Raw genomic sequence first — 18,881 nt, 5'->3', positions numbered from 1 at the left:
ATCAGCTTTTGGGAAAACATAACTTAACAGCTTACAGATACCACTTTCAGGATATGTAAGTTTCTGTGACAATGATTTTTAATATATCCAACTACCCAAATATCCGACTCCTCTCCATACTAATGTTCAACTTCTTTTAAATTGCCTATAACTGCAGTCACACATACTGTTAATTTTCCTAAATTCAGTGGCTTATTAAGTCTAGCGTGTGGGTTTCTCAACACAGGTTGTGCTCTATTTATAGTCAACAAGCTATCTGCTTGCTGCATTTTATTGCTTGAACTGATATAATAGTTCCACGTTCTGGCATTCTGTCAGAAATTCTAAATAATGTGATTACTGGATGGATTTAAAAACACTCCATTTGTACTGAACTGTTTGTTGATACTTGCAAATATTCCAATGATTACCTTATCCGTAAGAGAATAAAAACCAGTATCTTTTTTTTTTTTTTTTAATTCAAGTATTTGTATCCTCTCAGAATTATCATTAATTCCATTAGCTACAAAAAAAAAATAACCCAGAATAAAATACTGTGTACGCACAATAACATACTTCTACATATCAACATAATAATCACAGCATAAGAATCACTACAGAATATCACAAGCAGAGGTACATAGACCTTGGTGGTCCACATAACTTTCCTAGTCTGCACACAAGATACTACAATTTACCTTAACAGCAATTTGATGAGATGCAGCAAGGGAACAGCAGAACTATGTTTCTCATGCAGTGCTGCATCTTTTGCTTGTTTGCATCTAGCCTCAACAAGAGCTTGTTCTGACAGAAGTGACTTTTGTTTATCTACATCTGGTTCTTCACTTAATTCAGCTGCAAGAGAAGTTTGAATTTCATTAATATATGATTAAAATGCACTAAATAACAATTTATCGATACATTACATAAGGAAGATAACTGAACATATAAAGTACCTAAATGTCTGACAAAAAAAGCAAACTGCTCCTAGCTCAACTTCACTTATTATGGACAACGCTTTCACATCAGTAAAGCATGATGTGGTATGAAATCATGAAATGTGGCAAGAATCAAGGTTTCACAATAAAAACAATGGAAAATCTGAAAACTGTGAATCTGTAATTATATAATGCAAAAAAATTGTCATTTGTTACCAATTTGTCTGTCTGTCTGTCTGTCTGTCTCCCTGCCTGCCTGCCCGCCTGCCTGTCCCTCCATCAAGACCACTTTTCACAGGAATGGACAGATGTATTAAGTTGAAATTTCACATATTAAGATCTATGGCCCCTTGGCAGTATAATAAACGTTAGCTTCTAAGTCAATGTAGTTAAAGTATATGACTACTTATGTCACTTATTTTGATACAAACTCACTCATCAAAACCTATAGGGTACGTCCCATTGGTCTAGAATCACGAAATTTGGCAAGGAGAAAGGTTTCAAAGTATGAGCAAAGGGAAAAGAAATCTGCATTTATTAATCTGTAACTATATCACACAAAAATTTGTTTTTGGTCATTTATCAGACTGCCTGTCTGTCCCAATGTCTGTTAAGATCAGGAATGGGTTGCTGTATCAAACTGAAATTTATGTCATATACTGAACATTCTCAAAAGTCTGAGAATCCCTGGGACCAATGTCTTACCAGTATCAGTGTCGATAACAGGCAAAAAATCATCAAGATTCTAGATTCCTGGAGTATATGCAGTGTCTATACACTGGTTCCCGTGAGTTCACCGAAGTTAAGCACTGTTGGGGGTACCCGGCACTTTGATGGATGACCATCCAGCCGCCATGTGCTGTTGCCATTTTTCGGGGTGCACTCAGTCTCATGATGCTAATTGAGGAGCTACTCAACCGAATAGTAGCGGCTTCAGTCAAGAATACCATCATAACGACCGGAAGAGTGGTGTGCTGACCCCACGCCCCTCCTATCTGCATCCTCCTCTGAGGATGACACGGCAGTCAGATGGTCCCAGTAGGCCACGCGTGGCCTGAAGACAGAGTGCTCATATGAAGTGTCTATATACATAACATAAACTCCGTATTTGCATTCCTGCATTTTCTGTTTTCCCACTTTTTACATTCATTTTTCTCAGAGCCAACAGAAGTCCTATTCTCGCAAAGACAATGCTTTTCTGTCATTAACAGTTCCATGTTACAACATTTACTGTATTTTAAGTTTTCTTTGATGTTATCACAGCTTTCAACAAATATTTTCATATGGATTCCTGCAACAAGTGCATCATATTCCTGCTCAAAGTCAGCCTTGGAACAAAGCAGAAAACACGGACTATATGCAGAGTTATTGACCATGTGATATAGCTTTTGCATGGTAATCAAGAGTTTCATTGTCAGAGTGTTGGGTCATGGCCACTTATATTACAGATTCACAGTGTTTGTAAAGGTGGCGAAGTTTCCTGGTCACTGCTGTAATAATAATCATGATCTGACGATAGTGACTCCAGTAGCAACCTTCCTACTGCTCAGTGTGTTGTATTAAAACAGCTTGAATTTACTTTCAAAGTCATTTATAGAAATAAACACCACTTTTTCAAGACGGGCATCTCTATAATAGGATTTCATGAATCACTGTGAATTCTGTGTGAAATTTGCTACTCCATACCAGATGTGCAGTCATAGGTGGGTACAATCTGATGTCAGAGATGAACATTCCTCCTCAAGAAGCTCCATAACATGATGACAATTTCTGCCCTCTTTCTCACCCAGGAAGCCCCTGAATCGACTGACCTCCTTGTCAGCAACAAGCTGTAAATTTCATGCCTATTGTTCTCTGCTAACGGAGACTGCCAACTTCAGTGTTTAAATCAATTTTGCATTGCAAGTTTTATTTACCATGATTTTATAATAATTATCAATAATATGTCTCATATTAGAACATGAATACTGTTTTAACATGGTTTCATGTAATAGTAAAGCCGATTGCTGTTAGAAAGACATAAAAACAATAAATTATTTCAGATCTCTTTATACAGGCAAAATTTAAATGGTTTTTATTTCATATTTTGAGCACTATAAAGATAATGACAGTTGTTGTTGTTGTGGTCTTCAGTCCTGAGACTGGTTTGATGCAGCTCTCCAAGCTACTCTATCCTGTGCAAGCCTCTTCATCTCCCAGTACCTACTACAGCCTACATCCTTCTGAATGTGCTTAGTGTATTCACCTCTTGGTCTCCCTCTACGATTTTTACCCTCCACGCTGCCCTCCAATATTAAATTGGTGATCCCTTGATGCCTCAGAACATGTCCTACCAACCGATCCCTTCTTCTGATCAAGTTGTGCCACAAACTTCTCTTCTCCCCAATCCTATTCAATACTTCCTCATTAGTTATGTGATCCACCCATCTAATCTTCAGCATTCTTCTGTAGCACCACATTTCGAAAGCTTCTATTCTCTTCTTGTCTGAACTATTTATTGTCCATGTTTCACTTCCATACATGGCTACACTCCATACAGATACTTTCAGAAACGACTTCCTGACACTTAAATCAATACTCGATGCTAACAAATTTCTCTTCTTCAGAAATGCTTTCCTTGCATAATGACAGTAAGAGTAACTTATTCATTATTGCTTGTTGCATTTCCTATGCTTTCCTGTGGTGTACGCCTCCCTGCATTAAGTCCACTGAAAAGCATAAAAAGGGGATTTTACAGTAATTACATTTGTACTGAACCTTCGGTGCATAAAAATATTTCAGCAAAACTTGAATTCCATGAGGTATGTGAACAGTAATTCTCATCTGAACATCAACAAAAGCAAAACAAGGGCAATGGAATGGAGTCAAATTCAATCAAGTGATGATGAGGGAATTAGATTAGGAAATTAGGCACTAAAAATAGTACATGAGTTTCGCTATTAGGGTAGTAAAGTAAATGGTGATGGCCTAAGTAGAGAGGATATAAAATGTAGACTGGAAGAGAACTTTGTTGACATATAATTTAGATTTAAGTGTTGGGAAGCCTTTTCTGAAGGTATTTGGCTGTGAAGTGTAGCCATGTATGCAAGTTAAACATCGACAATAAACAGTTTAGGCAAAAAGAGAAAAAAGGCTTTTGAAATATGGTGCTATAAATAAATACTGAAGATTAGATGGGTAGATCACATAACTAATGAGGAGAAAAGAAATCTATAGCACAACTCGACTAAAAGAAGGGATCAATTGGTAAGAAATTATTTCAAAAAGCAAATGCGTGTAGGACTCACATTTTGAGGGTTCTGTAGAAACTTATTTACAGAATGTTTGCCCATCTTGGGACTCGAGAAGCTCTACAATTCTTGTCTTGTTATTAATGTCAATACTGGCATGATATCGGTATTGGGAATTTGAAGATTTTCAAGAATGTTTTATTTTTAAGTTTAAATTTTTTGTGTATTTTCACATTTGTTATTGTAATTTTTCATTTATTTTATTAATTCAGAACTTATGGTAACACACTATGCTTATTAGCAACACAAATTATTTAAACTTTTTAAGATTCATTATTTAATAATATTTGAGTTAACTGAATAGAATTTTAAAAGATGAGTGAGCTGAATTTTTTGTGATCTTATGCCCTCAGGTATTATTTAAGTTTTTAAATTATAATAATTAAACTTATGTATTTATGATAGAATTTGACTAACAGATACTAAAGTATGATACTTCACTTCAAAACCACAGGGAATTTCAAAATTTAGTCCTGAGACTTATATTCCCATTGAAATTAGAAATAGATATCCTGCTGAAAATTACGTGTAAAAAAAAATGACGTCCAAAACATGTAAGTACAACAATGGTATCTTTACAGTGAGAGTGAATAGGTATTTATAAGACCTGGAAGTTTTCAATATTACCTTCACTCATAATCAGGTGGGAATCCAGTCAAATGCAGGTTTAGTAGTTTTTATGAAAATCAAAAATTAAATTATAATAACTACTTAAGTATTAAATTTGAACTAAATTTGTATTAGCTTTCGCAGTGTTTTGGTTTACTAATGGTAACACCAGAACACCGCAATTTGGTGTTTGGTTTAAAATCTATGTTGAAATCTCCTACAACAATCAGAAAAGAAATGTAATCCTTGCCATTATTATTGTATACCATGGTGTCTATGCATTCTATAAGAACACTGGTTAGACATTGTGGTTACCTCTAAACAGCAATCAACTGGACCTCGTACATTTCAAAATGAACACATATGCACAGAGTCCATATAGAGCACCTGGGTTATTTAAAAAACAGCTGTTAAATGATTATTCTGTCACAGCAGCTCTTTGGTTTTGAAGTTCATACACAATAGATCATCAACCTATATAACTACCACTGGTCCATCTACTCTGCACACCTCATAAAACCATTAAAAGTGGCACTGTGGCATACCCAGGTTTCAAGAAACTGTGCGACATAGAAGAAAAGAATGATAGGGTCCATGAGTATCTCTGGCAAATGAACTGTAGACCTGACTATGTGACATAAATTTCAACTTGATATGTCTACCTGCCTCTGAGAACAAGGGGTCTTAACATACGGAAAGACAGACAGACAGCTGGGTAACAAGTGACAAAAAATATTTTTTGTGTGATACAATAACAAATTAATTTTTTTTCTTCATTTGTACAATGAAACCTCACTTCTACCCATATTTCATGATTCTAGATTGATGAGATGAACCCTACAGGTTTTGATGAGTGAGTTTGCAATCATAAAAATATGTGACATAAGTAGCTGTAAATTCTAACTGCATTGACTTATATAAACAGCAACATGGCTTAGTAATGGATAATAGCCTAGCAGAGATGCTAGCAAACATTTTTATGTATGATTTTGAGAACAAATGTTTCACTAAACACAGGTGATGAGTCATTAAATTATATGAAAGGTGTGTCTATGACATGCTTATAGTGTTCGAAGGAAGCACAGTGAAAGTCAAAGTTTGCTTAACAAATTTAATGAACTACACACAAATATCAATTTCACAACTGAAGAAGAAGAAAAAAGTTCTATTGATAGTCTTGATTTGAGGATATCCAGACTTAACAGGTAGCATATTCATATTCAGGAAAACCACTGTCACAGATATGGTTATACATAAATCACCTTGTCATCCTATAAGAAACAAACATGCATTTTTCCATGGCACACGTGACAGACTGATTAGGTTACCCTTGTCTACGGATGACACGGAGAACTCAACAGCTTACAGCATCTAGCTGTTAACAATGGATATGACTTAATGTTAGTAGATAATTTAAAAAGAAAAAGGTTAGACTAAAAGAAAAGATCAGGCAACATGAAATACCATTACAGAAAATTACAAATAAGGAAAACCCAAAGTTTATAATCTTGGCATTTGAGGAAAAATCTCTGATAAAACAGAGGAGATTTTCAGAAACTAGGCTGTGAAAGTTACTTTTCAAACAAAAAATGAAGTTAGGAAAATGATGAGGAGAAAGAATCTATAGCTGATCATTCTGGGGGATACAATGTCACTTGTGGCCAGCGTGACCAGATATACATAGCACAAACAAGAAAGAAATTTACAAGGAGATTCAGACAACATTGAGCTGTTGTGAGCAACTATCATAAAACACAAGCACGTACAATAGGGGACAATGAAGAACACATGAAAGTACTACACATAGCAGAAAAAGGTATTCATATGAATCTTCTTTAAGAATTGGAGAATATACTAATCTGAAAGTTCACCCTGATAAAATACTTAATGAACAAAAAGACATTAAAAAAATATCAAATATTTTTATAATTTGTTTGAATCTTCTGCAACAATTGGGGATTGATTATACCCAATGGTATATACATCTTCATAACTTATCACTAATAATTCTTGACTACATTTTATGCCCAGACTATGACATACATCATCTAAACTATTCTGTTTGTGCCCCACATTAGAATTTCCATGAGGTAACAAAGTGGGGCAAGAAAAATTTTTGCTTCAAGTTGCTTATATATATACCCATAGAAAGATGGGTCAGTTGTCCAATTAACATGCCTATTTGGGTAGTTATGATCAGACTTGGATAGATTTTAGGTGTTATTCCATTAAAGAACTGTTGTCAACTTATGTGATACCTTTGCACATTTTATTTATAAAATTAACTATTTTAATGAAGTAATACTGTTTCCATAGAGACATCCTAGGTTTGTGACTAAATACATAGTGTGTGTTCTTTTCTGTGATTATTCAGTAGCATGACACCAGAGCAAAAAGTGTCGAGTTAAAGTGCTTTGTTAGAGATGCTAACCGAATATAATATACTGTTATATTTGATAAATGTATATAACTATGACTGCATATTTTTGAACAGGTATTTTCATGTAAATGTTATAATGTAAAAGTAAACTGATTAAAGAGGGCATAGTTTTATAACTTATATTGGTTACACAATGATGTAAAAATGGGATGCTTGTAAGAAAAGAAGCAGTCAGGGAATGGACATGATAATACATCTGTATAATTTCAGTAAGCACACTTCAATACGTAAGGTGATATGGCTCTTTCAGAATTTTGTCTGTCCATATATTATGACAATATGTCTCATCACTTGGTGCATGCCTTATTCTATTTTAACTTTTTATGCACAAAGTTATATAATGCACACTACCACCTTCAGAAGATGGTATCTGGTAATGGTGGGGAGACCCGTAATTAATTATTTCAGGTCTATTTGTTAAGAAACTGAGTATTCATTTGTGGCATAAGCTACAAAATGTAGTGGTACTTTTGTTATTTTGTCACTAGGAAGAGTAACAAAAACACCCAAAAAATGAATTTGTTACTATACATTAATACATAGACAGTATATTGATATGCTATGTGACTATGGATTATTATTAAATTAGACAGTCAAAGCTGCTGAATTATGGACTTGATAGAGGTAACCAATTGTAATTCATTACCACAACTGTGAAAACTCAATGACACATGCCTTTGTAGGTTCCATAACAATGTCTTTCTTTTTGTGCCACAACACATAGTGTACCTGTAGACTACAATTCTGTTACAGTAAGCATGCATGTGGCCACAAAACAATGTCAGATGCTATGAGGGCTCATAGACATTCCTATTGTGTTAAACAGTATAACAAGGTGTAAACACACACACACACACACACACACACACACACACACACACACACACACACACATTAGTAATAGATGTTGTATAATATGATGATATTAGACAGTATGACTTGTACCTTTATTATTTTCATGGGTTTAGAACTTACTCAGATGAGCCAAAACATTATGGCTACCTACTTAATAGCTTATTTGCCCAACTTTGGAATGAAATACATCACTGATTCTTGGTATCAGGGATCCGATAGTTTGTTGGTAGATTTTTGGAGGTATGAAATATTATATGTCTACATATGATTCAAGTAATTCGTGTAAATAATGGGCCACTGATTTAAATAATGTGCCAGTGATTTACATATGCAGTGATGACACCAAATCAGAACCTACATGGGCCATTGGTGTTAGAGCTGCACCTTTTTTAAATTGAAGTCAGATGACAGGTATTCCTGCTTAAAGAAAGTCCCTGTAACTAAGGGCTCACCTTCAGAAGATGCCATGTTTCCAAGAAAAGAAGGAATTAGCATATTCCATCACAATATAAGAGGTATTAAAGTTAGTGAAGTGCTTACAGATGTTGACTCTGAAATTATAGGTCAGTTGGAGCACCACTTAAATAATTTGACAGTTCATTGGCTTCCTTTACCAGAATACTGATTAGCTGGCTGTTTTTCAAGGAGTTCCTTGCGGGGTGGGGGAGTGGCTATGTATGTAAAAAACAGTATTCCATTTGAGTCCATAGACGTATCATGGCACTGTACTGAATAGATATCAATTTTTTTTCATTCTTCATTATTCTAGATGGACATTCAGTTAGTAAAAGGATGAATGGCCTTTCAGACCATAATGCACAAATTTTAACACAAAAAGGCTTTAGTACTCAAACAAATGTCACATATAACTACAAACTTTGTAGGAAAGTTAATCCAACAGCAGTAGAGAGGTTTTTAAATTTTGTCAAGGAACAAGAGAAGCAGAATGTTTATAGTGCCGATAACATATATGATAAATATGATGTTTTCCTTAACATATTTGTCATGCTCTTTGAGAGCTGCTTTCCATTAGAACCTTCTAAATGGGGTGCCCTCCGCCACATACCGTTGGGTGGCTTGCGGAGTATAAATGTAGATGTAGGTACTAGCAGCAAATGGCAGCCCAGGCAGCTGGCTATGGGATAAGGATATCACATAGAACAAAGCGAGAATCACATCAAAACATTAGAAGTAGTCACAATCAATCTACAGTAGCCTATTACATTATTGTAAGGCACTTAAAAAAGTTATTAGGATGGCAAAAAGTATGTGGTATGCAAATAGAATAGCTAATTCACAGAAGAAAATTAAAACTATATGGTCAGTTGTGAAGTAAGTGTCTGGTCAACAACACAAAGTCGACAATATAAAGTCACTTCGTAGTAAAAATATTTGTTAGTAATAAATCATATATATGTACAGTATTTAACAGTCATTTTCTGAGCATTGCTGGTGAATTAAATAAAAATTTAGTTTCTACAGGGAATCATATGACTTTCTTAGCAAATGCCTTTCCGAGATTGATGTCTGAAATACTCCTCTGTGATACAGAGGAGGGGGAGATTGACTCAATAAATAAATCACTGAAGACTAAGGACTCTCATGGATGTGATAGAGTTCCTAGCATAATATTAAAGTACTGTGCTGCACATGTTAGCCCTGTATTTACCCATATTTGTAATTTTTCCTTTAGGAATGGTCAATTTTCTGAATGATTAAAGGATAAAAAGGGAGAAACGGATAATGTAGACAATTTTAGACCTATTTCTATGCCATCAGTGTTTGCTAGTTATTGAAAAGGCTGTGTATGTAAGCATAATTGATCATTTTACAAGGGGTGTTTGAAAAGTCCACGCAAAGTCCAAGAGGTGGCACCAACACTGCGTATCGAGGTCATGTTTAGTTAGTAGCATCTTTGGAAAGAACGGACACCACGTTTCAGCCATATTGGTCTATTTCTTTGTGTTTGGCATTCATGTGAATCAAGGAAGTTGAGTGATTGTCAAAAACTGGACGAAAAAGAATTTCTTGTGGTGATTAAACTGTGTTTTATGAAAGGCAAAACGCCTCAGAAGACTAAAGAGAAACTTGATAAACATTATGGTGACTCTGCATCTTCATTAAGAACAGTTTATATGTGGTTTCAAAATTTTCTGTGTAGCCATATGGGCACAAATGATGCTGAACATTCTGGATGCCCTGTGGAGGTTACGACTCCAGAAATCATTGATAAAATCCATGATATGGTGATGGATGACAGAAGAGTTAAGGTGAGTGAGATTGCTAGTGCTGTGGGCATCTCAAAGGAACGAGTACATAACATTTTGCATAAACATTTGTACATAAGAAAGCTATCCCGAGATGGGTTCCACGACTGCTCACGCTTGACCAAAAACGGAATCATGTGAAGTGTTGCAAGGATTGTTTGCAGCTGTTCAGGAAGAATCCACAGGACTTAAAGCATTATTTCATCACTGTGTATGAAACATGGATACATTACTATACTCCTGAGGCCAAACAACAATCTAAACAATGGGTTACCAAGAGAGAATCTGCATCATCAAAGAAGGCAAAGACCGTTCCTTTGGCCAGAAAGGTTGTGGTGACTGTCTTTTGGATTTTGCAAGGGATAATCCTCATTGACTATCTGGAAAATGGTAAAACTAATATTACAGGTGCATATTATTCATCACTATTGGACCATTTAAAAACCGAGCTGCAAGAGAAACACCGGCAATTGGACTGCAAAAAAGTTCTTTTCCATCACGACAATGCAACAGCACACATCTCAGCAGCTGTGGTCACAAAATTAATGGAAATAGGATTCCAATTCATTTCACAACCCCCCTATTCTCCAGACTTGGCTTCCTCATGCTACTATTTGTTCCCCAATTTGAAGGAATGGCTGGCAGGACAAAGATTTTATTCAAACGAGGAGGTGATTGCAGCAACTAATAACTATTTTGCAGACTTGGACAATTCCTATTATTCAAAAGGGAGCAACAAATTAGAACAGCATTAGATGAAGTGTGTAAGTCTAAAAGGAGACTATGTTGAAAAATAAAAAAGGTTTACCCCAACCACATAAGTAGTTTTTATAAATAGTTTGCATGGACTTTTCAGATGCCCCTATTATATCACATGATTTACTATCAAATGTACAATTCAGCTTTAGAAGTTGTTTAACAACTGAAAATGCTATATTCTCTTTTCTCTGTGAAGTACTGGACAGGTTAAACAAAAGGTTTCGAACGCCAGGCATACCTTTTGATATAACTAAAGCGTTCGATTGTGTTAATCACAAAATATTGCTCCAGAAGTTGGACTATTATGGAATATGGGGAGCAGCTCACAATTATTTCACCTCTTACTTTAGCAACAGACAGCAAAAGGTCATTATTCACAATGTTGAGAATGGCTGTGATACGGGGTCTGAGTGGGGTATGGTCAAGTGGGGGGTGCCCCAGGGATTAGTGTTGGGGTCACTCCTGTTCCTTATTTATATAAATAATGTGCCCTCTAGTATTACAGGTAACTCTAAAATATTTCTATTTGCTTGCTAGTAAAGGATGTTGTGTGCAACATTGGCCCAGATTCAAATAGTGCAGTTCATGACACAAGTTCATGACACAAGTTCATGGCTTGTAGAAAATAAATAAAGCTAAATCACAGTAAGACTCAGTTTTTACAGTTCCTAACACGCAATTCAACAAAACCTGTCATTTTAATTTCACAGAATGGACATATGATTAGTGAAACTGAGCAGTTCAAAATTCTCGGTGTGCAGATAGATAGTAAACTGTCATGGAAAGCCCACATTCAGGCTCTTGTTCAAAGACTTAATGCTGCCATTTTTGCTATTCGAACAGTAACTGAAGTGAGTCATCGTTCGACATGAAAATTAGTCTACTTTGCTTATTTTCACTCGCTTATGTCATACGGTATTATAGTCTGCGGTAACTCTTCCCATTCTAAAAAGATTTTTGGCTCAGAAATTGGTGGTTCAGGCAATAAGTAGTCTAAGTTCACAAACTTCCAGCTGACCCCAGTTCATTACTCTGGATATTTTGACAATGGCCTCTCAATATATATATTCCTTACTGCCATTTGTTGTTAACAATATTAGCTTATTCCCAAGAATAAGCAGTCTTTACTCAGTTAATACTCAACAGACATATAACCTGCATTTGAATCAGACTTCCTTAACTCTTGTGCAGAAATGTGTGCAGTACACTGCTGCATTCATTTTCAATAAGCTACTGCTCGAATTCAAAATTCTTAGCAGTAATCCACGCCCTTTCAAATTGAAACTGAAGAGTTTCCTCATGGGTCACTCCTCCTATTCTGTAGAGGAGTTCCTTGAAAAATTAAGTCGATTCTTGTTGTATTGTTGATTGCGTTTACTTAAACTTATGATTCACTTTTTTGTGTTCATAAACATTTTATTTTTATCTGTTATTACTTTTACGTTGTAATTGCATGTACTGACATATTCCATGACCTGGGAGATTTGCTCCTCAGTTTGGTCCTATGGAACTTGACGCCTAAATAAATTAAATAAAATAAAATAGGATTTGGTCATCGAGACACCAATGTGAATTCACTATAATGCTCCTTATGGTTCTGGCTCTGAGACATGGACAATTATACTGCTAAAAGATGTCATCGTAGTCAGGGAAGACAACAAGCATGAAGGGATGGAGGTGGTTTGCAGCTGTCAATTAAGACCACAAGCCCCATGCAAGTGCAGGACAATGTCTCCCATAGCATAATACTGCTACCACCAAATCTGAGTCTGTGGCATGCTGCACATTTTGAGCCACCATTTACCTTGAAGATGGCATTTGTAGAGACGACCATCGACCTACAATAGCAAGCATGTGATGCACCCAAATAGCTGACACATTTCCATTGATCGACAATCAAATCCCGATGGTCCCATGCCCACTACAATCATAACTGATGATGTCGTTGGTTCAACATGTGAAGACGTAGGGGTGGTCTACTGCTGAGCTCCATGTTCAACAATGTACAATGAACAGTATGCACCAAAACACTTGTGCATGCAAACTTGTTCACAGGCTCTGCATAATAATTATTTGCCTTTGTCAAAATTGTTTATCTCAATGGATTTCTCCAGTTACAGCCCACATCTTGGCCAAAGTGATCCCCCATCCATGTCTGCTCTGCTTACATACTTTTGTTACCACATCATGTGCCTGCAACGCAACCAGATGGCATCAAATGTCACAGTGGGCAGTGGTCATAATGTTGTGGCTTAACAGTGTATATCCCACAATGTTTTATCGATGTTATACAGTGACCACTGAGTAGAGTCAGTCTATTATTGAAATAATAATGTTGTAAAGCCTAGTGTAGGCATTCAGTAGTGAAATTAGGTGCAGTGTTGGTATCTGCAATGTGCTGGCACTTGTTTCAATCAGCAGTCATTAGTTTCATGCACCCTGGGTCATTTTGTACAATAAACTGCAATGATGTGGATTGAATCATTTTTCATTCACATTGGAAATTCATTTGTAAATATGGCTACAGCCTGAATATAATTTGGAAGTTTTTTCCCCCAGTGCCTTAATGTCTCCATTGAATATCAAACTAACTGAGTTCTGTACATGCTAACCACTACACACCAATGTCTCTGAGTTTGGCAAAACACATAAAATTATGTGATGCAAATACAGCTAATTTTTGTAGTGGAACAGTCTGTTGCAACTTCTATTTTCCAATAGTGTACATGCACAGCTGAAATGTTGTGGAAGTACTTTCATATATTAATATGTAATGTGACACATGTAGTGTCTGCTCATGTAATAATTATGTACTAAAATGGTAAACACTTCATATGTGCGTATTTTCTTCTTTGGTGCAATGGGCCCAACGATGGTCAGATCCTCCACCAAAATCGAACATCCGTAATAAAAAATACTGTTACTTTTGTGCAATAAAAAAAATTACAGCTGTATATATCATTATCCAATTTTTAACCTTTATTAAAGCTGTACAACACCACCTCCATGAAACATTCTTAATTATTTACACCAAAGCTGCTATTTAATATTTACACTGCTGAGAGGGTATTTGGTGATTCTATCTCCTGACTAAAGTATGCCTCTTTATGGCTTCATGGGTGACAAGCAGTATTATGAATGGTGATGTCTGTAGTTGGGGGTATGCAGAAGATATTGAAAGCATTGAGTGTTCCTGACAGTTTAATCAAGGAAGTTAAAGCCATTATTCAGTTGTTTTTTTTCAAGTTGATCTTTTTGTGCATAATGTTAAATTGTGGATGGGGGCTGCTAATTTCCTTTGCTGATCCAATAAATAGAACAATGGTGTCATCTATGTACCTTAGATAGTATAATACTTCTCTTTTCCAGTGGCCTGTTCTTCAAATAATTTATTTTTTAGATGGTCTAATGTGCCATCACAAGACTATCTTTCTGTGGGAATATTTGGTCTCTGAAGCTTAAACAACTGTGGCTTAACATTATGGTTAGTAAACACAATAATCTGTAAACTTCTGCTTGAGATATTTTTCTGTATTTCTATAAGTGATGTTGATGGTCTCATCAATGCGGGGTACATTGGTGGATAGATTTTTATAGCTAAGGAAAGTACATAGATTGGATGTCCCAATTAGACCCGCAACAAACTATGTAACAGAATCACATATCTCATTGCGAAAAAGCTAAACAAACAGTATGCGACAATTACACATACAATTGACAATATACTGTCAAAAACTACATAGACTTAATTGTAAAAAATAAAAGACATAAAAATCCTGGACAACAGTAGGTTCTTTTAGATTACATTAGATTTACTTTCATTCCAATTCATCCATACTGAGGAGGTCCTCCAGGATGTAGAACATGTCAGAAAAACAATAAAAACAATAATACATGACAAATATTGACAACTGACACAAATAAGCTACTGTACCTTCCACAGGTCCCAAGTGGAATGATTGGATTTTTTTTTCTTTTTCTTTTCTCTCTTTTTTTTTTTAATGAACACTATATGAAAGAATTATTTTACAAGCACACATTTACTATGACTGCATTAATGCACTGAATTTAAAACTAATTTTTTTTTTTAATTTATAAGGTAATAAACATATAATAGAAGTACTATAATACCTATTTACAAAAAAATCTGTTGGTTCTACTGAGAAATTCATCAACAGAGTAAGAGGAGTTGGCCACCAATAAATCCTTTAGGCTTCTCTTAAACTGAATTTCATTGGTTGTTAAGCTTTTTATTGCTGCTGGCAAGTTATTGAAAATGTGTGTTCCTTAATAATGCACACATTTTTGTACAATAGTAAGTGACTTTGAATCCTTGGGAAGATTATTCTTACTTCTAGTACTGATTACATGAATTGAGCTGTTGGTTTGAAAATGTGATAAATTTTTAATGACAAATTTCATTAAGGAATTAATATATTGGGAAGCTATATTTAGTATCCCTAGTCCCCTAAATAGGCTTCTCCAGGATGTTCTTGGGTTTACACCACATATAACTCTTAATGCACATTTCTGTGCCTGGAGAACTTTAGCTTGGCTTGATGAATTGCCCCAAAAAATAATCCCATATAACATTATGGAATGAAAGTACGCATAGTATGCCAGCTTTTTCATTTTTATATCCCTTATGTCTGACACAATTCGCATTGCAAATAGAGATTTGTTAAGATGCTTCAGCAGTTATGTGGTGTGCTGCTCCCAGTTGAATTTATTATAAAGCTTTAATCCCAAGAATTTAACACTGTCCACTTCTTCTATCTGCTTGTCATCTTATGTTAGGCATACACTCTTGGGACACCCCTTACAAGTTCTGAACTGCATGTAGTGGGTTTTCTCAAAGTTTATTGACAAAGAATTGGCTAGGAACCAGTGATTAATGTCCACAAATATTTTATTAGCCCATCTTTCAGAGACTACACATGATTTACTATTTATTGCAATGTTTGTACCATTGGCAAACGAAACAAACTTGGCATCTGGTAATGTTACTGATGAAAGGTCATTTACATGCGCAAGAAAAGGTAACCTTGTGGGACGCCACATGTAATTAGTTCCCAGTAGGATGATGTCTGATAGCTTAATACATGTCTCTGTCCTATGATGTAGCTAATTAAATACACCTATGTACCAACGATGAGACCATTGACATACAAAAAGAAAACCTCTTAAAATACAGAAACATATCTCATGCAGAATTTTATAAATTGGTAGAACTACAAAGCATAACATTATCCCAAATATTTTAGCTTCAATGATCAAATATTCTCATAAAAAGATGGCCTTGCAGTAGATAGTCACATGTCTGGAACACTAGCAAACATGTTTCTAGACTACCTAAAGATAAATTCTTTGAAGAACAAGATCACTGGTAAAAAAAAGTAATATACTATCTAAGATATGTAGATGACACCATTATTCTATTTAATGGATCAGCAAAGGAAATTAGTGATCTCCATTCACAGTTTAACATTATGCACAAAAAATCACATAAAAAATTTAAAAAAAATAAAAATGAGCTCAGTAATTGCATTAACTTCCTTGATTTAACTGTCATAAACATTCAATACTTTCTACATCTACATCTACATCCATACTCCACAAGCCACCTGACGGTGTGTGGCGGAGGGTACCCTGAGTACCTCTATCAGTTCTCCCTTCTATTCCAGTCTTGTATTGTTCGTGGAAAGAAGGATTGTTGGTATGCTTCTGTGTGGGCTCTAATCTCTCTGATTTTATCCTCATGGTCTCTTCGCGAGATATACGTAGGAGGGAGCAATATACTGCTTGACTCTTCGGTGAAGGTATGTTCTCGAAGCTTTAACAAAAGCCCGTACCGAGCTACTGAGTGTCTCTCCTCCGAAAACCCCTAACTACAGACATCACCATTCATAATACCTCCATCACCTATGGAGCCATAAAGAGGCATACTTTACATCAGGGGTAAATCGAATCACCAAATACCTTCCCAGCAACACAAATATGAAATCAAAACTAAACAGTGACTTTGGCATAAATAATTAAACTGTCTTTTCTGCAAAACATCAAGATGACTTTTGAGCTTAATTAAAGCTGTCATGTCATTCCTGGGGCTAATAGCTGCCTTAAAGTTGGTAAAGCAATATCCACTATCTTTCTAACTTAAAGCCTAAATCCTTACTAATGAAACTATTGCAAAACCTTACAGATTGCAGTAAAATTCTTGCCTGATCACATTCCACTGCCTTTCTTATTTAAACATAAGAGCTTTTAACAAAGCTGATACGCATATTGTGAGACATTTATGCTCATCGCATCTTTCAAAATGACAGCACAGGTTGCACATCGACGGTGATGTGTGATGAACATATTTAAAGGGATTTTTTTATGCTGATGTGTCAAGTTATAAAATAAAACCAGTAGAGTAAATCTTCAGCCTTTGTCCTATAATAATCAGCAAACTTAATTGTTCCTTTGGTTGATGCTACAATGTCCACACTTGCACAATGTAGGACACTTGAAAATGTGCACATTACATGAACAGAGTGAGTCAAGTGATATAGCATAATTTTATTATGGTGTACTATTTAATTCATAACTTCCACCTCTGAGTAATTGGGGTGATTCTTAATGAATAAAAACTGATTAGTTGAGTGAAAAAATGCAGACCAGAAAAAAAAAGAGGCATCATGTTAAAACCATGTATCACCACTTTATAATGGTCTCAATGCAGCAAGGATGTGATGACATTTCTCTCCACGAAGGCTATATGCAATTCAAGGAACCTATTGATGATTACACTCCATAGATCCACCAAATTGCAGAGAAGTTAATTGCTACATTTTACCTGCTATTCAAAATAGTCCCAGACATTTTCTACAGGATGGTGAGAGGATGATCTATTAGGGTACCTGAAGTGCAATAGGTTTCATGAGCATTTGTCAAACCAGAAATGTCTGTTGCAGCAGTGTAAACACAGCTGTCATCATCACTGCAGACAAGAATGTCCATAGCATACCCATCACAAAGATTTAGATGAAAGGACAAGAAGATACGGTCCATTTTCATTAACCAAATGGACATCTTTTCATAATAAGCCTACTACAGCAGAGCAGTCTACATTTTGCACACTTCTTCATTTAAATTCAATAAAAAAAAGTAAGGCCCTCTGCTAATAAAATTTTCATTTTATCATATAATTTTCAACAAATAACACAGACTTTTTCAATAGCTCACATAAGCATTTTATTAAATAACGTTGAATTGTTCTACTACTACATATTATTATGACAAGCCAATGGCTTCATTCTTAAGACTCAGGCACCCTACCTTTATTCAATATATGAAGTGAATGTAAACAAAGCAGACACATTCGGCAAGTTTCATTTAGTTGGGTTCACAGTCAGTCACTTGATTCTAACAAATGAAAGGTCAAAATCTAAGAATAAAGTATGAAGTTACGAATGTGATAAAAAAAAAAAATTTAACAAGCAATTTGAAACAAAGTTTATGATTATTGCCAAGATACTGCTTACATTATGTGGCACGTCACACTATTCCATTAAATAATTTGTGCAGATTATTTCTAAACATTAAGCACACACCTGTGATGGATTTGCTATTCAGTAGTACTCAGCAACTTTAATCCATATAATTATCAAGAAACAAGCATCAAATTAACTTGCTAATATAAGCTTTGGGTGAAATACATTAATACATTTGGAAACAAGCACATTTGGAAACAAGCAAA

The 18,881-nt window shown here is 35.4% G+C and overlaps 1 protein-coding gene across 2 annotated transcripts in view; it reads right to left on the bottom strand.

Annotated features, from left to right (window-relative positions):
• The window catches only part of LOC126297739 (E3 ubiquitin-protein ligase HERC2), a 752,343-nt gene that overhangs the window by 540,126 nt on the left and 193,336 nt on the right, over positions 1–18,881 (bottom strand). For both annotated transcript variants that reach the window (XM_049988889.1, XM_049988890.1), the window contains one exon: positions 678–834. In XM_049988889.1, coding sequence (XP_049844846.1) covers positions 678–834 — 157 coding nt within the window. The remainder of the gene's footprint in view (positions 1–677; positions 835–18,881) is intronic.

The sequence above is a fragment of the Schistocerca gregaria genome, chromosome X (assembly GCF_023897955.1).
Source record: "Schistocerca gregaria isolate iqSchGreg1 chromosome X, iqSchGreg1.2, whole genome shotgun sequence".
Classification (NCBI taxonomy): domain Eukaryota; kingdom Metazoa; phylum Arthropoda; class Insecta; order Orthoptera; family Acrididae; genus Schistocerca; species Schistocerca gregaria.
This window is presented reverse-complemented; position numbering and strand designations above follow the sequence as displayed.